Source organism: Chrysemys picta, chromosome 1 (assembly GCF_011386835.1).
Source record: "Chrysemys picta bellii isolate R12L10 chromosome 1, ASM1138683v2, whole genome shotgun sequence".
Taxonomy (NCBI): domain Eukaryota; kingdom Metazoa; phylum Chordata; order Testudines; family Emydidae; genus Chrysemys; species Chrysemys picta.
Genome location: NC_088791.1, coordinates 346620130 through 346647490, shown reverse-complemented (window position 1 = coordinate 346647490; position 27361 = coordinate 346620130). Strand labels below are relative to the sequence as shown.

Here is a 27361-nt window from a genome sequence, read left to right as displayed (position 1 = left end):
TCACTCAAAAAAATTAATCACAATTAAAGAAATTAATTGTGATTACTCAGTTTTAATCCCACTAGATAATAGAATACTAATTGAAATGTAATTAAATATTTTGGATGTTTTTCTGCATTTTCATATATATTGTGTTCTGTGTTGTAATTGAAATCAAAGTGTATATTATTTTTATTATAAATATTTGCACTGTAAAACGATAAACAAAAGAAATAGTTTTTTCAATTCACCTCATACAAGTACTGTCCTGCAATCTCTTTGTCAGAAAGTGCAACTTACAAATGTCGGGTTTTTGTTACATAAATGTACTTAAAAACAAAACAATGTAAAACTTCAGAGCCTGCAAGTCCACTCAGTCCTACTTCTCGTTCAGCCAATCGCTCAGACAAACACGTTGTTTACATTTACGGGAGATAATGCTGCCCGCTTCTTGTTTACAATGTCACCTGTAAGTGAGAACAGGCATTTGCATGGCACTTTTGTAGCCGGCATTGCAAGGTATTTACGTGCCAGATGTGCTAAAGATTCATATGTCCCTTCATGCTTCGGCCGCCATTCCAGACAACATGCTTGTTAAAAAAATGAGTTAATTAAATTTGTGACTGAATTCCTTGGGGGAAAATTGCATGTCTCCTGCTTTGTTTTATTCGCATTCTGCCATATATTTCGTGTTATAGCAGTTTCGGATGATGACCCAGCACATGTTGTTCATTTTAAGAACACTTTCGCTGCAGATTTGACAAAACGCAAAGAAGGTACCAATGTGAGATTTCTAAAGATAGCTACAGCACTCGACCCAAGGTTTAAGAATCTGAAGTGCCTTCCAAAATCTGAGAGGGATGAGGCGTGGAGCTTTTAGGAGTCTTAAAAGACTCTGATGCAGAAACTACCGAACCCGAACCACTAAAAAAGAAAATCAACCTTCTGCTGGTGGCATCTGACTCAGATGATGAAAATGAACATGCGCTGGTCCGCGCTGCTTTGGATCGTTAGAACCCATCATCAGCATGGACGTATGTCCTCTGGAACGGTGATTGAAGCATGAAGGGACATATGAATCTTTAGCGCATCTGGCACGTAAATATCTTGCGACGTTGGCTACAACAGTGCCACGAGAACACCTGTTCTCACTTTCAGGTGGCATTGTAAACAAGAAGCGGGCAGCATTATCTCCTGCAAATGTAAACAAACGTGTTTGTCTGAGCAATTGGCTGAGCAAGAAGTAGGACTGAGTGGACTTGCAGACTCTAACATTTTACATTGTTTTATTTTTTAATGCAGTTATTTTTTTTTGTACATAATTTTACATTTGTAAATTCAACTTTCAGGATAAAGAGATTGCACTACAGTATTTGTATGAGGTGAACTGAAAAATACTATTTCTTTTGGGTTTTTTTACAGTGCAAATATTTGTAATAAAAAGCAAATATAAAGTGAGCACTGTACACTTTGTATTCTGTGTTGTAATTGAAATCAATATATTTGAGAATATAGAAAACATCCGAAACTATTTAAATCAATGGTATTCTATTATTGTTTAACAGTGCGATTAATCGTACAATTAATTTTTTTAATTGCACGACAGCCCTAGCTATTAGCCAAGATGGTCAGGATGCAACCCCACAGCCTGCGTATCCCTAGCCCCTGTTTGCCAGAAGCTGGGAATGAGTAACGGGATGGATCACTTGATGATTCCCTGTTTTGTTCATTCCCTCTGGGGCACCTGGCACTGGCCACTGTCGGAAGACAGGACACTGGGCTAGATGGACCATTGGTCTGACCCAGTCTGGCCATTCTTAGTTTTGGAGCTGCCCGCTGTAGACTGGATGCAGATGTCCTTACCCCTGTGTCCTCCAGCTCTGCTCCCGGTAAGGGGTAAGATTGCCTGGCTCTGTTCACACCTTTGCTAGGCCTGATGCAATTGCCTGAGGGCTAGGCCCAGGAGGGGGAGTTTCTGAACTCTCTCTCTGGATGCAGCCTGGCAAAGGGGACATGCAGCTGGGGAGGGGCCGCGCTGGTATATCCCAATCCCCTCAGCTTGTCCCGTCTGTCCTTGTAGGGTGAAGCAAGATCGGCTGTCCAAGGAGCTGAAAGAGGCGATAAAGAGAACTGTCAGTATTGATGTGTAAGTAGCTGGGAGCCCGGGCGCTGACGAGGCGGTGAGACAGACCTGGGGTTCTCAGGAGGGCTGGTGATGCATGGTCATGCAGCCCTGCCGAGAGGTGGGGCATTCTGGGAAAAGGGAAGATGGTATGTCCCAAGAGAAGTCATTTAAGCCCCATTGCGGCAGTGACTGCGTGGGTCAGGCCTGGCAAGAGGCCAGTGAGGCTAGAAAATGGCTGGCTTAGTGCTGAAGAGTGGGTGTAGACCTCCGAAATGTTCCCCAGCAGCCGTCTTTTCCCTGGGCGTGGTTAGCAGCCAGCGCCCGTCCCTGCCTCCAGCCGCAGTGCATCTGCTCCTTAGCTGCTTGCAGCTGGTTCTCCTGACCCACGTCCCAGGACGCTGCGTAGGAATTGAGGAGGCTTCTGGGTTCTGTCCGAGCACGCAGAGAAAACCTCCTTAGCACGGAGCAGGCAAGGCCCTGCTGACGGCATGTGCTCCGTGACGCCATGGTCAGTCCTAGTGCCGATCGGCCTGGCTTGACTCTCCGGGCCTCGCCGCTTGAAGCCACGGCATGACGGCAGTGTAGATACTCCCTGTAGCGACCGGAGGAGTTCTCATCGACGTAGGTAACCCGCCTCCCCGAGGGGCGGCAGCGAGGCTGACGGAAGAAATTTTCCCTTGACCTCGCGCTGCCCACGCCGGAGGCTGGGTCGGCACAGCTCCGTGGATTTTTCACACCCTGAGTGGTGTTGCTGGGTCGGTGTAGTGGTAGACCAGCCCTTGGCAATGTCAGCAGCCTTCCGGAGCTTAGAGACAAGCCGGCCAGCTGCTCTTCCATGTGGGTATCCACGGCTCAACCGAAACACTTTAAAAATGACCGTGTGTCCAGCTGAGAAGCTCTTGTTCTCTGGCCGTGGACGTGATCTGACTTTGGGAACTCTACCAATGAAGCCTGAAGCTCATGACCCCCCAGCCCAGCAAGGCTGTGATTGGCCCATTACTGGGCATTCCTTCGTTCGTCCGCACCTCTCATCTCAGTGGCATGCGTGATAATTGGTCTCCGGACGGTTGTGTTGTTGAATTCCAGGTCTCCTGACAGCATAATAGAAATCAGAAGTGGAAAAACACTTCTAGTCCCTATGCCCTGGCCAGCATTTTTACCAGTAGAGAGTTGTGATGGTTCTTGGGGTGCCCAGGATGGAGAAGTAGAGAAAAGGGGTAACAAGGTGACTCTCAAGCGCTCTCCTCTGGGCTAGGCCAGCCCTGCTCCGGAGTGCAGGTTAAGAATAGATGAGTCCCATTGAAGCATTCCCCTGCGACGGCCAGCCCCTGGTACTGGCTCTGCCCGAAATCCCAGATCCTCTGCCCCTAAAGGTGCAGCGTCCCCCCATTGACTAGTTTACCTTAAATCACCGCTCCTGTATAATACACAGTCCTTGTAATAAAACCCAGGAAGGGTCGTTTAAGAAAGGATCGTAATTCAGCTAGAAACAAGAGAGGGGGGGATTGAAACAAATGGTTACAATACAAAACAAAATCACAGAGCACGAACTGGTCCCTACGCTCATTAATCATTCCCGTTCTTATCCGATCAAGTCGCTTTCCCCCGACGTTCAGTCTGTTGCGGAGCTGGCTGGTTTCACAGGCACCAGGGTCCAAGCTTTCAGCGAACACCCCGCTCCACAAGACAGCTCCTTGGGAAACGGGTGCAGAGGGCCTCTCCCCGCGCTGTGTTACACAGAATCAGTCCGTTGTCTTTATTCACGGGCAGGGGGATCGCGTTCTGTTTTACCGCCAGTTGTGTTTGATTGTTTGCGGTTGTCGCTGATGGTTTTCCGGTGACTGTTCTGGGATGGGGCACGGGTAGACAACTGAGCCTCGCGTGACGTCACCCGCTGGCTAGGGGATGGGAGCCATCGCCAAGTAATATTACTGCCTGGTGACTCCTTTTAACCTTGAGACCAGAAGGGCATTAAACGTCAATACAGTTCTAATATCCCTTAAATATCACCCGTACACGCATCACGCCACGATCATGCCTATGGGTAAGTCACGAGTTTTTGATAGAGACCTTACACATTACCCTTTATGGGTAAATACCCTGCAAGCAATGTATTTGGTGTAGTGAGTTTGCCAGGTCTGAAATGGGAGTTTTTTGCCAAGGGGCCTTTGTGTCACAATGGTAAACAGCCCTTTAACCAATACAGCCGTGCTTTTCCCGGTAGCCTGTATGCTAGGAGTACTTTGCCGGTATAGCACCATGCATTCCTATGCCAGTGGTGCCAGCCATGGCCCGGGTGTGGGCACAGTTCTGTCGGTTGCCCTGGGCTAACTGCCTTTGTGCTGGGCTAGTGCAACTTAAACGTCAGCAGGCTCTAAACGGAGCTAGTTGAAGGGGTACAAAACCGCCTGCAGCCGAGCTGTCAGGGAGGCTTTGGTTACCCAGCCCCCCGTTGGCTGGGCCCCCAGGCTAACTTGCTGCTTCGTTCTCTCCGCAGGGAATCGGACGAGCTGAAGCCGGCAGAGGTGAAAATGCCCGTCCGAGAGCTGGAGGAACTGGAGAACTGCGAGAAGCTGTGGAAAAGGCCCTTCAGGTAGGAGGCTGCCGCGTGGTCGTGGCAGAGAGCGAGAACGCGCACGCACAGAGAGACGCGCACAAGGAGTTAGCGCTGACTGGCTCGAAGTGGGAGGAAGGCGGAGAAAAGTCCGTGCTCGCTTCCAAAGGAAATGATCCCGTGGCTCGCGTAGTCTTGCCCTGCGCGTGTCTGTGGTTCTGAGGTGCAGATTCATCCACTGTGGTGTATTTTGTACCTAGACATTTAAACCCCGGATCTGCCCCAGTGCAGGGGAAAGACCAGCCTTGATTCCTCCCATGGGATGAGGGACAGTGGCCAAGCAGGCCAGTCCCATCTCTGGTTCCTATGGGTCGCCCTGGGGTGCCTGCGGTCCCTGTAGGCCGGATGGCCAAGACAGGGTGAGTAAGGAGAGATGGAGCAGAGCGGATGGAAGCGCTCTGTGTTATTCCAAAGGAGAAACGCAGGGCACAGGCACCGTAGGGCTGGCCCGACCGGCTCAGCCCCGGGGTCCATCCAGCCCGGTCTCTCTCTGCCCGTGGCCAGCGCCAGCTGCTCAGGGGAAGCTGTGAGACTCCCACCAGCGGCAGATGGGGGATAAACGGCCCCTACCCTGATCCCTAACAGCGGTTGGCTTAAGCCCTGACTCAAATGATAGTGGTTCTCTAGCCCCCGAGCCCTGCAGATTCGTGGCACCATCTGGGCTGGTCTTCACTGCGGGAGTAAAACTCAGGTACCCAGCTCCCTCCCTCACTTAGCGATCGCTGGACTGTGCTCCCCAGCTGTAGACCCCCAGGGCGCGTGGCCAATGCCACGCTGCAGCCCCAGGTGCCACTAGGCACCCCATTTCTCCCCCCTGCCCCGGTTCCTAGCCCACGGGAGGGATATTGAACGGAATACAGGACAGGACCCCCAACAGGCAGTGGTGGGGAGGGGGTCGAGCGTGACTGGGTCCAGACTCCCAGAGAAACTTGCTCCTGCGTGGCACAGCTCCCCCTAGTGGCCTCCCCCAAAGGGCAGAGAACGAGACACTAGAGGTGAACTCCTGGTCCCATCGAGATCAATGGCAAAGCTCCCATTGGTTTCAGTGGGTCCCAGCTGTCGCCCCAGATGGGGAGGTGAAGGTTTGCCATCCTGTTGCTGCCATTGGCCCGAGCGCAGCTTGAGCCAAGCTCTCCGTCGGCGTCGGGCTTTGAGGGCAGCGTTCTCCTCTGTGATCGGCTGCAGCCCCCTGACCCGGCCTGTGGCCTGCCGCCCAGGTGGGAGAAGGGGACATTGCCCGGAGGGCTGGGAGAGCCGTGACGCAAAGAACAGCCCCGTCCCATTCTCAGCCTTGCTTTGCTCATCCGTTGCCTCCCTTTCTGTTTGGCTTTCACCGTAGATCGGCCTCCGCCACGTCCATGACTCTGGCCCAGTGCGTGGATGTCTTCAAGGGGCTGCTGGAGTAAGTTTGCTGTCGTGTGTCCTGCGTCGCCGGGGGCCCGGGATTTAATGCACTTCCCAAAGGTCTGGGTAGCATCGACTGAATGGTGGGTCTAAAGGGTCCTCCTTTCCCACCCCCATTTCCTCTCCCACCCAGCCCTCTGCTCACCGGGCTGCTGCAGTGATCTCTCGTCGTTCAGACGGGACAAGGCTCAGCTGGGCTGGCGTCAGGCCCCGTGTTCCCCAGAGGCCGTCTGCTTCTGTTGTGACCTGGACCCGCTCTCGTTAGTTTCAGGCTGAAACGAGGGAACTCCATCAGCAGTGGATCCGAGGTGCACTACCACTCCTTGCCCATCTGCCTCGTCGCCTGCCTGCCGTCCCGAGTCAGCGACGTCCAGGTAAAAGCTCGGAGGCACCGGGGACGTGCTGGATGGGCAAACCGATCAGCGTCTCCCCTGACCCACCACGCTCCCGGGCTCGCGCTCGCTTAGCTCCCCCTGGCAAACGTCTCGTCTCCAGGTCGCTGGTGCACCCCCTCCAGCGCTGTTCTCTGCCCCAGCTGTGGCCAAGGGTGCTCTGGAAGGAGGTCAGCCACTGCCCTGGCCCGGGAGGCTGTCCACCCCACTCCAGAGGGAGGCTCTCAGCTTCTAGACAGCCCCCAGCTGCTCTGTTTTATTCTGTTCTCCGTAGCTTCCTATACCGCCCTCATCACCATAGATCTGAGCATCGGCCACTCGTGCATCGGTAACCAGACCAGCGTGTGTCACGTGTTTCTCCGGGGGAGGAGGACGTGCAGGGCAGTGAGGGGCTGGGTTTGGTAGGGCTTTAGGGGGTAGGTTTTTTAATACGCACCTCGCTCTGGTTTTTTTGTCTGTGGAGTCCAGAAAATGGGCGTTGGAACGGAAAGTGGAGGGTTTGGGATGGTCCTTAGTTCAGGGGTGGGCAAACTACAGCCCGCAGGCCAGATCCGGTCCATCAGGGCTTTGGATCCGGCCCACGGGATTGCCACTCACGTGGCGCCGCGGGCCCCGTGCCGCTCCCAAAAGCGGCCGGCACAATGTCCCTGCAGCCCTGGGGGTGGGGGAGAGAGGGAGGGCGGACGGGGGGAGGGGCAGAGGGCTCTGTGCGCTGCCCTCGCCTGCAGGCACCGCCCCTCGCAGCTCCCATTGGCTGGGAATGGGGAACCATGGCCAATGGGAGCTTCGAGGGAGGTACCCACAGGGGAGGGCAGCACACAAAGCCCTGCTTCCCCTCCCCCAGGGGCTGCAGGGACGTGGTGCCAGTTGCTTCCAGGAGCAGCGCAGGGCCAGGGCAGGCAGGCAGGGAGCTGCTGCCACCCCAGAGCCACTCCAGGTAAGCGGAACCAGGCCAGAGGCCGCACCTCTCCTGCATCCCGCACCCCATCTCACTGCCCTGAGCCCCCTGCCGCACCCCTGCCCTGAGTCTCCGCCCGCACTCTACATCCCCTCCTTCACCCCAACCCCCTTCCCTGATCCCCTTTGTACACCCCGCACCCCCTCCCACACCCCAACCCCCTGCCCCAGCCCTACATTCATGGCCCTGCACGCAATTTCCCCACCCAGATGTGGCCCTCAGGCCAAAAAGTTTGCCCACCCCTGCCTCAGTTCCTGGGGGAGTTCATTCCAGCCCCCTCGAAGGTTCTGACTGTTAAGAGTGCCGCTGGGCCAGCGAGGCAGAGCGGTCGACAGTGGTGCCGGCCGCTTCCAGGACCTTGACTTTCATTCGCTGCCCTGTGGGAAGCCAGGGCAGAGGGGTGCGTGGTACGTGCCCGCCCAGGCCAGATGTGGTATCCCGCGTTGCTGAGGAGACGTGGTACAGCGCGCGCTACCCGGGGCCTCCTTCATGGCCCTGTGCATTGGCTGATGAGAGCGGCTGATGCCTTCCTGCTGCACATGGTGGACGCTGACGCTCGTTAATTCCCTTCTTCTCTGTCACGGGCCTAGCAACTTAAAACCCATGTATGCTGCACAGATCGAGCTTCCCCACCACACCCCAAGTGTGTTTTCATTCAGATTCTCCTCTAGCCAACCAGCGTCTTATAGGAAGCTACGGAGAACAGAATAAAACAGAGCAGCTGGGTGCTGTCTAAAAGCTGAAGGCCTCCCTCTGGAGCGGGGTGGACAGCCTCCCGGGCCAGGGCAGTGGCTGACCTCCTTCCAGAGCACCCTTGGCCACAGCTGGGGCAGAGAACAGCTCTGGAGGGGGTCTAACTCAGACTGCAGTGTGAACGTACTGGAAGCATGTGGAACATAAGAACGGCCATCCTGGGTCAGAGCAATGGTCCATCTAGCCCAGTATCCTGGCTCTGACAGTGGCTGGTGCCAGATACTTCAGAGGGAATGAACCAAACAGGGCAATTAGCATAGAATCTCAGGGATGGAAGGGACCTCAGGAGGTATCTAGTCCAACCACGTGCTCAAAGCAGGACCAATCCCCAGACAGATTTTTACCACAGTTCCCTAAATGGCCCCCTCAAGAGTTGAACTCGCAACGCTGGGTTTAGCAGGCCAATGCTCAAACCACTGAGCACATATCCCTCCCCGCTATGGAGTGTATGGAGTGATCCATCCCCTGTCGTCCAGTCCCAACTTCAGGCAGTCAGAGGTTTAGGGACCTGAGCATGGGGTTCCCTCCCTGCCCATCTTGGCCAATAGCCGTTGATGGACGTATCCTCTGTGAACTTATCTAGTTCTTTTTTGAACCTTTTGGCTGCACGACATCCCCAGGCAATGAGTTCCGCAGGTTGATTGTGCGTTGTGTGAAGAAATACTTCCCTATGTCTGTTTTAAACCTGCTGCCTGTTCATTTTATTGGGTGTCCCCTGGATCTTATGGGTCACTAACGATGGGGCCCGGATGTCAGTTGGGCCCGTTAGTTGCCACTGGGAGACTTCTGGCAATAGCCGCCCCCTGGGGCTCAGGCCCTGGGGTTTGTTGTGGGTGGCGGATGGAACCTGCTGGGCCAGCTGATTGAGAAGACACTGGAGACCTGGCTAACAAACCTTGGCCGCATGCATCCAAGCCTGTAGTCATCAGCTGGGACTGACCCGGGGGCGGGGCTTCCATTGCCCTGACCACCTGAGTCCTTCCCACTCGATGGTAGCGGGGTCTTATCCTGGCTTGGACCAGCCATTCTGCCACGCTCCGCTGGTGCCAGAGATGGGACGGGGGCTGTGATCTGCTCAGCAGGGCCACGCAGAGGGCTGAGTTAATGTGCTGAGCCGATGCCCTCTGCCCTGGCCACGCTAAGCATTAAGGGTGGCACCTGGTCACTGATCCTAGGAGACGTTCGCCCTCACGGTTTCACCAGTTCTCCTTTCTCTCCTCCAGGAGGCGCACTTCTCCGAGGTGAACGCAGTCAAGTTCAATCCCAGCTCCGGCGCGCTGGCCACGGGCGGGGCCGACAGTCTCATCAGGCTCTGGAGTGTGGCCGGAGGTACAGCAATGGGCAGTTCACTGCTCCTGGCCAGGGGCATCGAATACCCGCGCCAAGCCGTAGGGAGTGGCATTGCCAAGTGGGAGGGCGGCTGAGAGCTCACCAGCTAGCCGGGTGGTAATACCCTGTCCTGGTGGGGATCGGGCTTGCGGTCCGCTGAGCTGCAGACAGCCGGGGGGTGAATCCTGTCATGCTAGTGACCGTCCCCAGTCCTGCAAGGGTGTGGAGTCCTTGATACATCCTCCTGTGACCGCCTAGCCCTTTCCTGCCTCTCCGTGACCTTTGCAACAGTGAGCTTGCAGTCCTGTAGTGCGCTGCCTCCAGACGCATCTCAAACCGCTTCCCTGCCCTCTCTAACATGTTGGGAGCCTCACTTTGCTGCAGCCATGTCTGGGGTGGAACCCATCAGCTCCCAAACAGAATGCAGCAATACAGTTTAGGCCAGCAAAGAGGAGCTCTGGTTTGGTCCCCCTTGTCACACTGCAGGCTACGGAGCGCGCAGGTTGTGTCCCGGGTCTCAGGTGCAGTAGGATGCACACGCACAGGCTTATTCCAGCCGGCAGATGGCAGGGGTCTCTGGGTCAGGTCACTGCAGAGTCTGGCCTTGACTTAGCTGTCACTCCGTCACTTGTTCTAAGTGCCTTCCCGTCAGCACACCCAGAGCCTTTCCTTTCCCCTTCCCGAAATCTCCAGGGGCGCCGCAGCCCTGAAAACAGACCCCGCCCTGACGGCCGGACACCTGCTGCCCGCCCAGGGCTTCCTTTCCTGCTCCACTTTCTCTGGCAGAGCTGTGAAATTCAGACCCAAGCATCCCCCGGGCCCTGGGCGTTCTCTGCTTAGAGACAGTGCTATGTAAATATCCCCCATTGCACAGAGAGGGAAACTGAGGCACGGATAGGTCAAGGGCTGTTTTTTAAAGTGGCCTCTGACTTGGGGTGCCTCCAGCTTCTGTGCGATGGGATTCTCAGAGCTGCCGAGCACTCCCAGGGCCTCGGAGGTTCAGGAATTGGCGTTGTCTCCGCAGTTGTTACGCCTCTCCCTGCTGCCCTGGGGCTAATCACCGTGCTGTTTCGTTCTGCTCTCAGGGAAGCTGGAGAACCTGCAGACCTTGGAAGGGGCTAACGGCAGCATCACCAGCATCGAGTTTGACCCGTCGGTGAGTGGGGCGTTGCTAGGCCAGCCCTGTTCGGAGTTGCTGGCAGGCCCGGCTTGGCTGGGACCGTCCTGAGCCAGGATCCCGGGACAGAGGCAGCCGGGGGCAGCCGCAGCCCCTGTGCTCAGAGCACGGCGCATCTCCCAGCTCTTCCTTTCTCTTCTCCCTGCGGGCCGCCTCTCTCCGCTGCGGGTAACCAGCTCTTCCCGCTGCTGCGACCGCGAGGAGGGGGCTGACGAGGAGCAGGAGTCGTTCCTAGGGCAGAGGAGAGATGGGGGAGCCGGGCCAGGGCAGAAACAGGCCAGAGGCCTGCAGAGTTTTTTGCCCAGTCCGGTGAAGGGTTGGTTGGTCTCCGTGGCTTCCTCACAACGTATCGGTGGCAGAGCCCGGCCTAGCGTCTGGGTCCCCTGACTCCTCGCCGCTCCTGGAGCAGCCTCTGAGAAACGGCTCTTGCAGAGCTCGGAAGTTCTCCAGGGGTCCCAGGAGAGCCCCATGCTCTCTGAGCAGCTGGGAAGCCCCGGGGGGCGCCGGAAGGAGACCGTGATGCGTCGGGAACCCCAGGGCAGGAGAAGGGAGGCTGCTGGGAAGCTGGAGGGGGAATGGAGGCTCCAGGCCGAGGTGGGGTGGGGTGCAGAGCGGGACTGGGACCTTTCAGGAGGGCGCTTTGAATAGCGGAGTCCACCCCGGCAGGGCCGGCTCCAGCTTTTTTGCTGCCCCAAGCGGCGAAGGGGGGGAAAAAAAAAGCTGTGATTGGCGGCACTTCGGTAGCAGCTCTACCACCCTTCATTCTTCGGTGGCAATGCGGCGGCTGGTCCTTCCCCCCCCCCCCCCCCCCCCGGCGGAGGGACTGAGGGACCCACCACCGAATTGCTGCCGAAGACCCGGACGTGCCGCCCCTTCCCATTGGTCGCCTCAAGCACCTGCTTCCTGCGCTGGTGCCTGGAGCCGGCGCTGCGCCCCGGGGTCTGTCTCTGGTTGGGATCAGCGTGCCCTGGAGGTGCCGTGCAGCCAGCAGGAGCCTTTGCACGGCGTGGGCACTAGATGGCAGCAGAGAGAAGCCATCACTTGGATTGCCGGCGCCTGGTGGTCCAGCGTAGCGGAAGATCTTCAAACGCAGGCTTTCTTCCAGCCCCCAGCCGGTGCTCGGGTGTTCGCTGGCAGGGGCGGGGGTCTTTCGAGAGCCTCATTGACTCCATGAGCGGGAAGGGGCCGGCTCCGCCCTGCTTTGTGAGCGTTGCTAGCTCGCCGGGCGCTGTCTGGGAGGGTCAGGCCGTGCCTCTGGGGCGGGGCTCTCCGCTGGGAGGTGTGTGAATGGCCGGGAGGAGAGCGGGGTTGGCTGTTTTCACCCAGCCCCGGTGGCGACAGGGGATAGTGTCAGGAGCTTCGTAGATCCCAAGGCCAGAGGGGACCATTGTGATCACCTGGTCTGACCTCCTGTCTAGCCCAGACCAACCCCTCTGACTGGCTCCTGTTTGAACTAGAGCTAGATCCCTCCCGCTGCGCCTGCCCCCCATAGCAGTTAGTGACCTGTGCTGGCCTCCGTCCTCCCAGGAACTGCGCCGGCAGGAGGCAGAGATGGTGGGGAGAGAGGGAGGGGCTGGCCAGGGGGCACCCCCAGCGTGGGAAAGGGGCTGAGCCACGGGACTAGCCGAGGGGAGAAGGCTGCAAGGTAGATGGGGCAGGATGCGGGGAAGCCCGGGGGAGGCAGCTCAGGTGGAAGATCCAGGCTACCTAGATGATCGCACTGGTGTCCGCGGGATCAGCGGCCTGCAGCCCTGAAGGGGCCTCGTCACGCTAGAGAGGCAGCGGCTGAATCCAGCCTGCCCCGGGCAAAGCGAATATCCCCCCGGCGAGGAAAAGCAGCGGGCGGGTTCTGTGCGGGAGTCATTTGTCCTGGTCTCAACCGTGGAACGCCGCGGAGCAGCAGAGGGGAGCCAGAGCGACGTGCTGGCCGCTCCGGAGCGCCCCACGGCGAGGCACGGACCACGCTGACCGCACACACATGGCGTCGCCAGATCTCTGTGATCCCAGGTGCCGAGGACCGGTGGCTCTGTATGCAGCCGAGGGAAGGAACTCCGGCTCGCGCCGCCACTGCCCGGCCTATACCCGTCAACTCCCTCTTCCTCCTCTTCCAGGGCTGCCAGATCTTGGCGGCGGCGTACCACAACGCAGCGCAGCTGTGGCATATCGGGGACTGCAAATCCAAAGTAAGTGCCCCGGGGTCTTGTCTGGGTCCCTGCCTTTCCGGGGGGGGCGGGGGGGAGGGGAATGTCCCCTGCCAACCGGGGAATGATCCAGACACCTAGGGGACTGAGGGCCACCAGGGATCGCCCCCCGTTGTCGCACATCCGCTGCATGAAACGTGCTCAGATCAAGCAGATGCGTGACGTCCGCTGGGTTATCTGGGGTGGGTGTCATGCCCCCAGTCTCTCGCAGCGCCTTGCCAATACCCTGAGGATGTTCTTCTGACCCCAGATCTGCCAGGCAGGGTAACCTACCAGCAGGGTGGCCGCAGCTACGCGCCCGGTCACATGCTGTCGGCAGGCAGACACGTTCCTGGTCGCCCATGAATACTTCGAAGATGGATCCCGTGAGCTCTCCTGAATTTAGCACGTGTGAGAGGGGCCCTGAAGGAGGCAGTAAACTGGCCCCACTCCAGTCAGTCAGTGCTGGCATCCCCATGTGAGAGGGGGAAACTGAGGCACAGAATGGCGGAGTGACTTGCCCAAGGCCGCCAAGCATGCAGGAGGTCAGACTGGATGATCACGATGGTCCCTTCTGACCTTGAAGTCTGGGAGTCTATGTATTGGATTCATTATTTGGAACTGCAGAGAGATTGTCATGTTTTAAGTAATTAAAAAACAAACAAACCCACAATCCGTTTCACTTCTGCAACAATTCCAGCAGGGGGCAGTGTTGGGCTTTGTTCTCCAAGCCCGTAACTGGCTGACTTTTCTGTAACAGGGCCGTTGTGTGTCATTTTCCTTGTTTTGATTTATTTTTTTAAAAATTAGATTATTGGGAAGAAAATAAAATAAAAAAAAAACCCTAAACCCCGTAACATCCCCAGCTGTTCTGTTGTCTAGGAGACGCTCACGGGCCATGCTGACAAAGTGACGGCTGCCAAATTCCGTTCCACCCGCCACCAAGCGGTGACGGGCAGTCGGGACAGGACAGTCAAAGAATGGGACCTGTGCAAAGGGGCCTGTAAGTAACCGACTCTGTCAGGCGTAGTGTCCTGTGTCTCACCAGCGACCTCCACTAGGGGGCGTGTCAAGTGTGTGTTTGTCCACTGCTGGCACGGGATGATTATGGTATTGCAGTAGGGTCTAGATTAGGTTCATGCACAACCACAGAGCGAGCGGCAGTCCCTGCAGCGACGAGCTTACAATCTGAATGGGGAAACTGAGGCACCGACCGGGGAAGTGACTTGTCTAGGGTCACACAGCAGGTCTGTGGCAGAACTGGGACTAGAAGCCAGGTCTCTTGACTCCCATCCGGTGCCTTAGTCCAGCGGCTGTTATACAGTCTCTACTACGGCAGCTACCAGAGATGCCCCTTTAGTTCAAGGCTTGTGCTTTGGAGCAGAAGGTTCTGGGTTCTAGCTGGATGCACCGTGTGGTTCCACCAGGACCTCTGAGGTCTGGCTGTGAATCTGTTACAGCAGGTTCTTATGGACCCTCTCTATGGTCTTTGTGTGGAGTCCTGGGCTAATAGTCTCTGATTGTTCTGGGCCCGCAGCAGGGACAGCCCGCCCTGTGCGTCTTGGCAAAGCCGGCTAAGTGACTGTTTCTGTTACAGTAATTCCCCAGGGCTGCGATCCTGGGCAGTGAAACAAGGAGAGTCTCTGCCCCAGGGAGTTCACACGCGGGCGTTAGGACTAGCTGGAGCAGGTGAATCAACAGACGGGGTGCGGGGGGACCAGAGCTGGCTGTTTTTGGGCTGCTGTATTTGCAGAGCACCGCAGGCCTCGGAGGAGGGCGCTAGGAGCGGGCAGCACCGTGGTCGCTGATGGGCTGTGGCCGTGGTGGGAGCCAAGTAGCCACCTAGCTAGACTAGACAGTTGGGGGCGGGCCGGTGCTGGGAGTTTGGTGTCCCTTGTCTTTTCGCACCTTGCCTGCGGGCAGAGAACTGCTCCGTGAAGGAACGCTGGGCCTCCTGACTGTGGGGACCCTCCCGGGAAATCCGGGGAGCTGACGGAGAGGGAGCTGTGCCATTGCAGGACCTGCCGTTATGCCAGCCCTGGACTTCCCCGTCCCTGGCTGCGGGTCTCCACCCCGTTCTTGGAATTCAGCTCCGGCCTTTCCAGCCCTGGGGCTACTAGTTACAGTGCGATCGCCCTCAAAGAGCCATTAGATCAGGGCCCCGTTGCGCTGGGCGCTGGACAAACCCACAGCGGGAGCCAGAGCCAAGATGGACCAAGGGGGCAGGATGAGGGTAGCCATGGTGGGACCAGACCCGCCCTGAGCGGGGATTGCCCCAGGCACCGAGCCGCCGAGTGGTTCATGCTGAGAACAAGCCGAGCCCGTCCCAGGTGAGCTCGTTGTCCGGGATTTGAACTCGGGTCTGGTGCGTGGGACCCAATGCCGGGCCCAGCTCCCCTGCGCGGTGTGGGCTATGCCGGGGGGTAGACAGGTGGTGCTGTCTGGCACAGTGCTCCCTTATGAACGGTCAGCGTTCTCCCTGTGGGTAAAGGGTATCCCTTGGGAGGTAGCACGGCCCATAGTGGAGCCCCCGGTGCCCTGGCACTGCTCCGCCAGCCTCGCCCCCTCCCCCCATCACTCACAGCCGTGCTGTCCCCACAGGCTGCAGGACCATCAACGTCGTCTCCTACTGCAACGACGTGGTGTGCGGTGACAACGTCATCGTGAGCGGCCACCACGACAAGAAGATCCGCTTCTGGGACAGCAGGTGACGCCCCTCCCTGGGCGAGGTAGCTGCGGGGCGGGGAGCCTCAGCTGGTTAGGCCAGCAGCTGGGCCCCTGGGGTCTCTGGCCCCCTTTGCTGGGGAAACAAGCAGGATAAAGCGCCGTCCTGCAGTTCTAGAAACACCTCCCTGCCCGACTTCAGACCTGTCCACCCTGGGATCAGCTTACCCAGAGAGGGCGCTGTTCATTCTCCCTGTTTCACATATAGGGAAACTGAGGCACGGGTTGGCTAAGTGACTCACCCAGGGGCTACAGCGGGAGTCGGTGTCGAAGCTGGGGTTAGAACTCAGGAGTTGCTCGGGGGCCTGTGCTCCGTCCGGTAGGCCTTGCTGCCCCTCACTGGGCTGCTAAGCAGTGAGCCCCGCTCCTGGATATTCTCAGACCAGCCTCTCTGGGATGACTTGGTTACAGCTCTGGACTGGAACTTGGGAGATTCCTGGCTCCCTGCGCAAGTCGCTCAGTGTCTCCGTGCCTCAGTTTCCCCTCTTAGAGATGCGTTTTCCCTGCGGGGCCGCAGGATCAGTCTGTTAATGCTCAGATGCTGCTGTGTCGGTTGCCATACAAGCACCATGCCAAAGTCCCATCCGGGGCTGGGAAGTGCTTCCTTTAGGACGGCTCGTCTGGGCCTGGCCTGGGTGTGGGCATGGGTTCAGTGGAACTCACCACATGGGACGATGCCAGTTGGGGCAGCGAGGTGCGAAGGGGGGCCTGGCGCACTCCGTGCCTTGTCCCCCGGGCAGCCCCAAGGGGGTGGGACGGGCAAGACGGCCAGCGTGCACCGCGATGGGGGGGTCACAATCCAGAGTGGCCGGGCATTTGGCTGCTCACCCGGCATCTGAACGCGTCGTCCCCCTGCTTTGGCTAATCGGCGCTAAAACTGCCACGCGTCTTGCTGCCATTTCTGTCTCTCCCCTGGGCTATTCATACCCGGCGGGCTGCCCACTGGCGCTCCTGATGGCTCCCTGCAAGCGATCCGTGGGCAGTGCTGAGTGGGGAGGGCTCTCGTCCGTTCCCTAGCAACGGATCTGTCCGGGTAATTAACTCCCGTAATGGAGCCGGGCGGTTCCTAGGCTAGCAGGGACAGGATGTAACTGACGGCCTCTGGCGTGTAGGAGTCCTGGAAGGGGGGATCCGACTGGAACACGGGGGTGGTTCTAATCCACGCGGGCCTTCGGGAGCGGGCAGCCCCCGGGTGGGTTCTCCACGGGCCAGTGACGTCGCTGGCGCGCTAACGAGCCCTTTGTCTGCCGCACTCCAGGGGGCCCCGATGCACGGAGGTGATCCCGGTCGAGGGGAAGGTCACCTCCCTCCACATCAGCCAGGACCAGATGCACCTGCTGAGCTGCTCCAGGGACAACACGCTGAAGGTCATCGACCTGAAGATGAACAACGTCCGGCAGGTGTTCCGGTGAGCGGCGGGCAGGACCCTAACCCCGAGAGCCTGAGCCAGGCCTGGCCGACCCCCCCGGGTGTAATACTGTCCCCTCCTGAAAGGTTCTCTGCCACCTTCCAGGACTGGACCTATTCTGTCCCCCGTCCTGCTCAGGCACCCCTCTTTCCTGCCCTGATCTGTCTTAGCAGCTGCGCTCGCACCAGTCCTCAGGCTGCTGATAGGATTGCGTTCTCCGGGGGAAACTGAGGCACGGGGGGAGTGACTTCCCGGGGTCACCCAGCAGGGCCAGTGGCAGAGTTGGGAATTGAGCCCAGCTCTGCGTCCTGCCCGCCCACAGCCCATAGCACCCTCCCTTCGGCGAAGCCGCCCCTCCAGAGCCAGTCGCGCTGCTCCTCCAGGAGCTGACCAGGCCAATGCTGGGCGAGGCCTGGCGCGCCCCCCTTCCGCATCACGGCTGGGCGAGCGGCTGTCTGAGCCCGCAGGGGGCTAGGCCCAAATGGGTGATGCCACCCAGTGTCCTCGTGGGCTGGCAGAGACGCTGGCGTTACCCCGTCAGAAGACGCTTGCGCCATCCCACGGGCCTGCGTCTGGCGCTGGCTGCCCGGGGCGTGGAAGCCGGAGTGCTGGGTCCCTGAAGTTGCAGGGATCTCGTGTCTGAACCCAGAGCCTGGCCCTTTGCCCCACAAGCCAGCAGCTCTCCCCAGGGCGGCTTGTATTGAGCAACGGAGCCTGTCCCAGCCCCTCTGTGGGGCTCCGAGCCCCGGCCCCGGGCATGTCCCATGGGGAGCTGTCACCCTTCGCGAGGGAGCGATGCACGTTCACCAGGGACGGTTTGTGTCTGCAGGGCCGACGGCTTCAAGTGCGGCTCGGACTGGACGAAGGCGATCTTCAGGTGAGCGGGGGTGGGGGTGCTGACTGTGCTCGGAGCTGTACACACCATCGCGCAGGCTTGGCCCTCCCGCAGGGTGATAAAGGAGACACACCCCACAGGGGTCACTGGGAGGGGCACTCCTCGCACGAGGGCACATGGTTGTGAACGGAGCTGGAGATCTGCAGTGCCAAGCCCAGCCCGTCCGTTGACACAGCTCTGGGTTATTGTTGTGAGAGAAGGACCCACAGTGCCAGCGAGCTGGGCGTAGAGCATGTAAATAATGGGCAAGCGTCCTACCCAGAGCCCAGCCAGTGCCCCTCGCTCCTGCCCCATGGACCCTGCTATCCCAGTCCTGGGCATCGCCACCCCCCGCACTGCCAGTGCCCCTCGCTCCTGCCCCACAGACCCTGCTATCCCAGTCCTGGGCACTGCCACCCCCAGCCCCGCCAGTGCCCCTTGCTCCTGCCCCACAGACCCTGCTATCCCAGTCCTGGGCACTGCCACCCCCAGCCCCGCCAGTGCCCCTTGCTCCTGCCCCACAGACCCTGCTATCCCAGTCCTGGGCATCGGCAGCCCCGGCCCTGCCAGTGCCCCTCGCTCCTGCCCCACGGACCCTGCTATCCCAGTCCTGGGCACTGCCACCCCCGGCCCCGCCAGTGCCCCTTGCTCCTGCCCCACAGACCCTGCTATCCCAGTCCTGGGCATCGGCAGCCCCGGCCCTGCCAGTGCCCCTCGCTCCTGCCCCACGGACCCTGCTATCCCAGTCCTGGGCACTGCCACCCCCGGCCCCGCCAGTGCCCCTTGCTCCTGCCCCACAGACCCTGCTATCCCAGTCCTGGGCACTGCCACCCCCAGCCCCGCCAGTGCCCCTTGCTCCTGCCCCACAGACCCTGCTATCCCAGTCCTGGGCATCGGCAGCCCCGGCCCTGCCAGTGCCCCTCGCTCCTGCCCCACGGACCCTGCTATCCCAGTCCTGGGCACTGCCACCCCCGGCCCCGCCAGTGCCCCTTGCTCCTGCCCCACAGACCCTGCTATCCCAGTCCTGGGCACTGCCACCCCCAGCCCCGCCAGTGCCCCTTGCTCCTGCCCCACAGACCCTGCTATCCCAGTCCTGGGCATCGGCAGCCCCGGCCCTGCCAGTGCCCCTCGCTCCTGCCCCACGGACCCTGCTATCCCAGTCCTGGGCACTGCCACCCCCGGCCCCGCCAGTGCCCCTTGCTCCTGCCCCACAGACCCTGCTATCCCAGTCCTGGGCACTGCCACCCCCAGTCCCGCCAGTGCCCCTTGCTCCTGCTCCACAGATCCTGCTATCCGAGTCCTGGGCATCGCCACCCCCGGCCCTGCCAGTGCCCCTCGCTCCTGCCCCACGGACCCTGCTATCCCAGTCCTGGGCACTGCCACCCCTGGTCCTGCCAGTGCCCCTCGCTCCTGCCCCACGGACCCTGCTATCCCAGTCCTGGGCACTGCCACCCCTGGTCCTGCCAGTGCCCCTCGCTCCTGCCCCACAGACCCTGCTATCCCAGTACTGGGCACTGCCGGCCCCGCCAGTGCCCCTCGCTCCTGCCCCACGGACCCTGCTATCCAAGTCCTGGGCACTGTCACCCCCGGCCCTGCCAGTGCCCCTCGCTCCTGCCCCATGGACCCTGCTATCCCAGTCCTGGGCATCGCCACCCCCGGCCCTGCCAGTGCCCCTCGCTCCTGCCCCACGGACCCTGCTATCCCAGTCCTGGGCATCGCCACCCCCGGCCCTGCCAGTGCCCCTCGCTCCTTCCTGACCCGAACTCTGCTCACACCCCAGTCTGTGGCTGCGGCTGGATCTGATGTGGGAAGTTGTCTCCGCTCCCGCCCCCCTGTCACCGCCCAGCCCAAGCTTTGGACGGGGTGGGAGGTGGAGGCGAAAACGGGTCTCGTTGCCCCCCTTTCTGGGCTGTATGGACCCTACCCAGTGATGCTCCCTTCCCCAAATGCCTCATGCTGCTCTTGACCCTGACCGGGGTGCCAGCAGGGCCCCAGGTGACCCTGGAGGAGGAATCCCAGGAGCCAGAGGGAGCCCCTGGGAGCCTGCTGGCAGCTTTCCCCGTGAGCAGCTCCTCCCGCATCCCGCCAAGAGCAGGGCCCTGCGTTCTCCTGAAAAGCCAAAGGGCTGTTTCCCAGCGCGTGGGCTCTTCAGCTGGGGATCTGCCCTGCCGCTCCAGCCCTGCTCCCTTGCCAGGATCAGCGGCAAGCTCACCGGCCGCCCAGGCCTCCCAGAGGTGAGCTTGCAATGGCTTTTCCCCGTGTCTAGGCCAGGCAGCTGGCTCCCAGCTCCATCGCACGCTCTAGGTGGACGGCTTCTGCTTGTTGTCGTGGCTATTCTGCTGTCCTTGAGACAGCGGTTGTCTCCCACCTGCCCCTCAATTTTCTTCCCGGCTGTTTTGTGAGGGAGAGGGAGGTTCCTGAGATTCTTTGCTGGCGCCTGCGGGTGATGAATGAACAGCCTGGAACCTGGGCTGCAGCTACCCTTAGTCTGCCCCGGGCTTGCAGAGCTGTGGCCATTAGAAACTCTAAAACTCTCCAGGCCTTTTGGTTAAGCAGCATCCTCCTGCAGCAGGGAGTTCCACAGGTTTGCTGCAGTCTCTTGTCTCAATGTACTTCTCTGGATGGAGCTCCTAAACCCTGGAGTGGATTCTGTGCCTCTCTGGCCCGGAGTCCCAATGTCATGTGCCAGTATCAAAGAACCAGCAGAGGAGTCTCTGCATGCTGATCTTATACTCGTCTCTGTTCCTTGTCCCCCCTCTAGCCCCGATAAGAGTTACGCGCTGGTGGGCTCCTCGGACGGCTCCCTCTACCTCTGGAACATGGAGAGCGGGAAGCTGGAAACGATCCTGTCTGGGGAGCACAGGTGATGCTCCGCTGGCCCTAGGGCAGGTTGCTGTCCTAAAGGGTCTAGGCTGAGTGCATTAAACCAGGATCCTGGGGACGGGGCAGCCCCAGAGGCAGCAGGGGGTCAGATCAGGAGGGAGGGGAGCCTGCTCTGGCTGCCCCCGCGGGGAAGGAATACAGCGCAACAGCCCAGTCGGGAACAGACCAGGCTCCTGGGATACAGTTGATCAAGGTTTTGTTCAACATCTTTATTAATGATCTGGATGATGGGATTAATTGTACCCTCCGCGAGTTTGCGGATGCCACTAAACTGGGGGGAGAGGTAGATACACTGGAGGGTAGGGATAGGGTCCAGAGTGACCTAGAGAAATTGGAGGATTGGGCCAAAAGGAATCTGATGAGATTCAACAAGGACAATGCAGAGTCCTGCACTTAGGACGGAAGAATCCCATGCACTGCTACAGGCTGGGGACCGACTGGCTAAGCAGCAGTTCTGCAGAAAAGGACCTGGGGGTTACAGTGGACAAGAAGCTGGATATGAGTCAGCAGTGTGCCCTTGTTGCCAAGAAGGCCAACGGCATATTGGTCTGTATTAGTAGGAGCATTGCCAGCAGATCGAGGGACGTGATCATTCCCCTCCATTCGACACTGGTGAGGCCACACCTGGAGTATTGCGTCCTGTTTTGGTCCCCCCACTACAGAAGGGATGTGGACAAATTGGAGAGAGTCCAGCAGAGGGCAGTGAAAATGATTAGGGGGCTGGGGCACATGACTTTTGAGGAGAGGCTGAGGGAACTGGGGTTATTTAGTCTGCAGAAGAGAAGAGTGAGGGGGGATTTGATAGCAGCCTTCAACTACCTGAAGGGGGGTTCCAAAGAGGATGGCGCTTGGCTGTTCTCAGTGGGGGCAGATGACAGAACAAGGAGCAATGGTCTCAAGTTGCAGTGGGGGAGGTCTAGGTTGGATATTAGGAAACACTATTTCACTAGGAGGGTGGTGAAGCACTGGAATGGGTTCCCTAGGGAGGTGGTGGAATCTTCTTCCTTAGAGGTTTTTAAGGCCTGGCTCGACAAAGCCCTGGCTGGGATGATTTAGTTGGGGTTGGTCCTGCTTTGAGCAGAGGGTTGGACTAGATACCTCCTGAGGTCTCTTCCAGCCCTGGTATTCTGATTCTAAGGTGCATTGGGGGGGGGAGTGGGCTGGCCGGGGCAGGGAGCCTGGGAAAGAGGCTTTGTAGAAAGGCCTGTCTAGGGCACCCCAGAAGTTCCTGGAGGGGCCCACGTTTTGGGGGAGGGGCAGATGGAGCCTGTTGCAACCCCCGCTCAGCCAGAGCCCGAGAAAACGGGGCGCAGGGTTAGTGCACAGGACACTGGGGAGCTTTAGAGAATGGGGGTGAAGCTGTTCCCACCATAGTGAGTGTGTAATGGGGTTCCCCCTCCCTGCAGTCTTCATTTCCTTTCCAGGGGTCCTTTGGGGGGGGTGGGGGAAGCGGGCAGGACCAGAGCCAGTTGTGCTGCAGGCTGTTCTGTGGGATCCTCCCCCTGCCCACGTCCTTTTCCCCGGCCCCAAGACTTGCGCGGGGGCTGTGCTTTAACCCCCAGGGGAGGCCTTACAGAGCTGGGTGCTGGGTGATTGAGCTTGTGTTATTGCCCCCTAGGAAGGAGGACAGGGCGACCCAGTGGTTAAGGGAGGGGACTGGCAGCCAGGACGCCTGGCTTCTCTGCCCTGCTCTTCCACCAACTCAATATGTGATCACTTAACTGCTCGGTTTCCCCATTTGTAGAATACTGTTTCTTACAAGGGTATCCTCTTTCACTGACGGGTGAGTGGTGTGAGCACAGGACGGGAGCCAGGAACTCCTGCGGTCTACTCTGGCCCAAGCCCTCCATGGCTTTGGCTGAGCCACTTAACTTACCTGTGCCTCAGTTTCCCCACTGGGATAACAGCATCCCTACCCCCCTGGCACTACTAGAGCCCTATATGGGAAGGGCAGACCCTTGTTAGAGTCCTGTTAATTCTCCTTGCCTGTGTCCTTGTCCCCCATCCAGGGCCTCGGTGAATGCCGTGGCGTGGTGCTTCTCGGGCCAGTGTGTTGTGAGCGTGGACCAGGCGAAGAAGGTGGTGCTCTGGAAATAGGGTTCAGCGTGATGCCGGGCTGCGGAGGAGGAATCCAGAGAGGACACCAGCCCCTCCTTTATCTGCAGCCCTGCCCGGCCCCTGCTGCTATTGTTCAGCTCCCAAGGACCGAAGCAGCCCAGGGCTGGAGAGTGGAAAAGGACCCGGATGGGCAGAGGTGGGGTTAGAAGCCGCGTCTGCTGCTCTCCAAAGACCTCTGCCCGCTCAGCCGCAGCCGGGGCACTTTGCGGGACGCTGACATTTTGGAAAAGGAAGATTAGAAAACCAAGGGAAGCAGGAGCGGGAGGCTGCTGGGCCAGCATCTGCAGGAACGGGCCCGTCGTGCCCGAAGGGCAGACATACCCACCGGACTCCGGCTATGGGACATTCCGGAGGGGGAGGAGCAGTTTGTGCCTGGCATTTAACCCTGAGGCAGGGGGTGACAAGCTCACTCTTGCGTCTGAGGGCCTGGACTCCATGGAGCCGTCCACCCTCCCTTGCAAACCGCCGTCTGCGGGACCCGGGCGTGAGGATCCAGCATTTCCAATGCGCTTGAGCGGCCACGCTGCATTGTAAACCTGGAGCCGGGCCGCTCGGCCACGGCCCGACGCAGCGCTTCTGGCTCGGGTCTGAGGCCTGAGCCGCGTCCACGCTGCAGAACGACGGGGCCTGGGCCCGAGTCCCAGCAGGACTCGGACTCTGACCCGCCCCCCAGCAGGGCCGGAGGACGCTTGCTGACCCGAGTCAGGCTCGCGTGTGTGGACGGAAGCGGAGCTCGGCTCCAGCCTGAGTCAGAGCCAGGGCTGTGTGTAGAGGGGTTAGTGAGCCGGGTCTCTAGGCTCTGCCCCACCCTGACCAGTCGGTGCCTCCCACAGGCGACCGAAGCTAACTCTGCCGGAGGGGGAGAGGAGTGAGATCCCGGACCCAGTGCAGCCCATGGCCAAGCTCCCGTTAACTGCAGTGGGACTTGGAGAGGGGGCTGCTTTGGGAATAGTGGATCGCCCCTTGGACACCATCTCCGTGGCCTGGGCCGTCATGCCAAGCCAAGAGCCATAGATGCCAGCCTGCTGGGCTCCAGACATGGCGCCTGGGCACTTTTCCCCAGGGGTGAGCCACTGAGCGACTCTCTCCTCTCCATCCCTTCCTGCCTCTGCTAGGGGGTTCTAAACCGTGCCTGGCGGGGGGTCCACGGTGCAGTCCAATCCCCTGATCTGATTCCACACGGGCAATGGCAAAGCAGGGCTGAGGGGGGCAATCTGATCCCCTCATTTCAGCCTGCTCCACCATGCGAGCCATGGAGTTCGTTTGTCACCCCGAATAATCTTTGTGCCTCTTTGCCTGCCGGGGGAGAGGCCCCCGCTGGGATCGCAGGGCACGGCCCATGGTGGGTGGGCTCATTCGGGTCGAGATGCCCCTGCCAGGTGGCGGGGTGCCATGGCTGCACAGCTGAATGGGCAGGGCATGGCCAGGTGGTACACACGTGCAGCGGGCTGCACCAGGCAGGACACCACCAGTCCTGCTGCTGAATGTGCACTTCCCATGCATGGGGGGTGAGACCCACCAGGGCACTTAGATACATCTGGCTAATGCCCCCCCAGCTATGCCAGGCCTTGGCCGTGTGAGGTTCCTAGGTCAAGGCAGGGGAAGGCCCAGTAGCGGATGTGTGTCTAGTCCATATCCTTCTCTGGGACTGTAATGTCATGGCAGCGGTGTCCTGTGAATACAGCTTTAAAACACGGTTTGGAGTTCTAGGCTGTTTCTTTTCCCCAGGCTCTAACTCTCCTTTGGAGCCCAGCCTCTTGGAGGAGAGACCCGGCAGCTCCAGAGCCAGGCCGCCCACTGAGGAGTTACTCACAGCTGTTTTATGGGGCTCGAGTGCTCCTCAAAGGCTCCGGTTTCAGTGATCCCAGAAACGGACGTCCTCTGGCAGCAGAACGGGCATAGTAGGAACGCATCCTTCCCCCACCGATGCCCTTTAGCCCTGACTTAGAGAGATCACGTCTCCCTGCACTACTGTGTGTGGGTTGGGTGCTCCACTCCAGAGGCAGCTGCATTTTGATGGTGCAGCTCATCCAATGCTCTGGGCGCTTTTGCTATGGAAGGAGCTGTAGCATTTCAAGGGGTGCTAGTCCCTGAAGGGCAGCCGCCAGCTTTGTGAAAGTGGTTTCGGGGGTTCGGACAGGAACCCTGTGCCCCCCCAGTTCAGATGCCGGGATACACTAAAAAGGCCCACACGGGCAGAGATAAAGAGCTGAGCACTGACCATCCCCTGGGCCAGGCCGGTGAAATCCACGCAGGGGCTGGCAGTTTGCCCAGCACAAGTGCCAAGGGCTCCCTATTTCGTGCCTGCAATTTACACGAGCCGCCGTGGCACTGCTGGTGATCTATACCGCGTCGACGACGTGATTCCTAGCGTCACGCATGCTGCTGATCGTGCAGGCTGGCCCGCCTGGCTTGCTTTGTGGGGGTGCTGCTGCAGTGACCTGTGCACAGCTGCCTTCTACTGGAGGGAATCAGCCGTCCTCAGCTGTGTGTCATAACCCCTACAGTGCTAATGGAGATTCTCCTTTAGCTCATGAGGCAGGACCCTTTGTCGTTAGAGCAGGAGGCTGAGAGCTATGTGCCGGCTGGCTCCGCCATTGTTCTGTGTCGTCGTGTGTGGCATAGTGACAACCAGTGAGTCTGACGTGCCCTGTGGGTTTCTTACAACACTTACCTGTCTTCTCTGTAGGTCTGCTCCAGTGCTGTGGGTGTGGGACTGGGAGCCAGCAATTCCTGAGCCCTAACCCCAGCTCTGACACTGGCTGTTGGCAAGTCATGTGGTCTGTGTGTGCCTCAGTTTCCCTCTCAGTGTACTGGGATAGTAACCAGGCTGCACTAGCTCAGAGGGCTGCTGTGAGGATTACTGGGGAGACCACGTTATGAGAAACACTAAGGGTCTTTATGAGGGTGGCAAAAGTCAGGGAAAAAGTGTTGTGGGCCTGGCCTTGGTGAGGCCCATACCCAGCATGCAATGCTGCAGCACACTTGCTCTCCAGCTGGAAGGCTGCTCATTGGCTAGTCGATCCCGGGGCGGAGCTCCTCCCCCGCTGGATCTGTCAAGAGAAGCCAGAAGTTGGAGCAGGGTTAACGCCTTAGTGGACTCTCCCATCTGGTGGCCGGCCCGTGAGCTGTGCTGTGCAAAGGCCAGTGGTACAATCCCAGCTGTGCCCGGGACAAGTCACCGCCATTCTTGGTGCCTCAGTTTTCCTGGCTGTAAAATGGGGGTACTTCCCACCTGGCAAGGCTGTGGGAGACTTAATTCATTAACTTCTCGATCGGTCCTTTGTGGCCATGTGATCAGCAGAACCTGGGCAGCCAGCTCCATGCTAAGCGCGGGTGGGCGGCAGCCGGCACCCCCTGGACCTGCTTATTCCCAGCGCTCCCCGGCCAGGAGGCTTGCTGTTGGAAAGGGACACCGTCGCTATTGGAATGGGGCCAACACCACAAGGTCAGGGCAGGCCGCGTGCAGGCCCCGTTGGGCTGACCGGCACCCTCTGCCGTTAGTTCTCTTCCTCCGGACAGCGCCAGCTGGGGGAAGCATCTGCGGGGGAGAGATTAGCCAGCCGGCCGGCTCGTTTCTGGGCATCCCAGGTTAGCAGGAGCTCTGCCCTGCCGGGAGCAGGGTGCGGGGAGCTCGCCGTGCTCTTGCTCGCATAGAGAAGTGGATGGGCATTGGCTTTCTGATGAGCCAGTGGAACCGGGATCTGCTCATTCAGCACCTCCCGTCCCTGTGGGGAGAGCCAACCAAGGAGAGGGAGAATTGCTCTCAGGTTTGCCATCGTCCCGGGATCAGACCCATGCCCCAAATAATAAACACTTTCCACTGAGCCGCCCCCCTTCCCTGCGTTCAATGAACCTCGCAGCCCCCCGGGAGATGGGTCCAGTTGCATAAATGAGGAAACTGAGGCACAAAAGGCAAGAGCCTTGCCCCAGGTCCCGCTGCCAGCCAGTAGCAGTAGAACCCAGGCGTCCTGATGATGGGTTCCAGGCTCTAAGCATTCTATAGCTCACAGGCTGAGGATGTCTTACGTCTCTGTCCATGAATGGTGAGTGACACCTATAAGACAGGGCAGTGCTTAACGGGGTCTGCTCCCAGAGCCTGTCACCCTGCCATGCTGCCCTGGGGGCAGAGCTTATTCAGTGCCAGCGATCTCACATGCAAAAGCTCCTCCCCAACCCAACCTACGGCTGGTGGAGGATCAAAGCGCACGCCCGGAGTGCTGTGCTGGCTAAGAGGGTTAATGCAAGGACGAGCAGGGCGGTGGTAGCGTCTCTGTGTACAGCGTTGGCCCGACCATTACTGGAGCCCATGTCCAGGTCTGGGGTCTGCACGTTGCCACAACAGGACAGCTGAGAAGAGAACAAAGTGAAGGGTCAGGGACGGCTTGAGTCTAAAAGACGCTCGGGCGCACGCAGGTGTTGTGGGTGGGAGGCAGCAGGAGT

General features: G+C 59.3%; 1 protein-coding gene across 1 annotated transcript in view; it reads left to right on the top strand.

Moving 5' to 3' along the window:
* Positions 1–24614, top strand: part of ATG16L2 (autophagy related 16 like 2) — a 51864-nt gene extending 27250 nt beyond the window's left edge. The window contains exons 6-18 of the mRNA XM_005292200.5: positions 2060–2125; positions 4602–4697; positions 6058–6120; positions 6388–6496; positions 9449–9554; positions 10640–10710; positions 12843–12914; positions 13794–13914; positions 15513–15618; positions 16894–17043; positions 17873–17920; positions 20679–20780; positions 22810–24614. Of these exons, the coding sequence (XP_005292257.2) occupies positions 2060–2125; positions 4602–4697; positions 6058–6120; positions 6388–6496; positions 9449–9554; positions 10640–10710; positions 12843–12914; positions 13794–13914; positions 15513–15618; positions 16894–17043; positions 17873–17920; positions 20679–20780; positions 22810–22897 (1198 nt within the window). The 3' untranslated portion in view covers positions 22898–24614. The remainder of the gene's footprint in view (positions 1–2059; positions 2126–4601; positions 4698–6057; positions 6121–6387; positions 6497–9448; positions 9555–10639; positions 10711–12842; positions 12915–13793; positions 13915–15512; positions 15619–16893; positions 17044–17872; positions 17921–20678; positions 20781–22809) is intronic.
* Positions 24615–27361: the final 2747 nt, after the last annotated feature.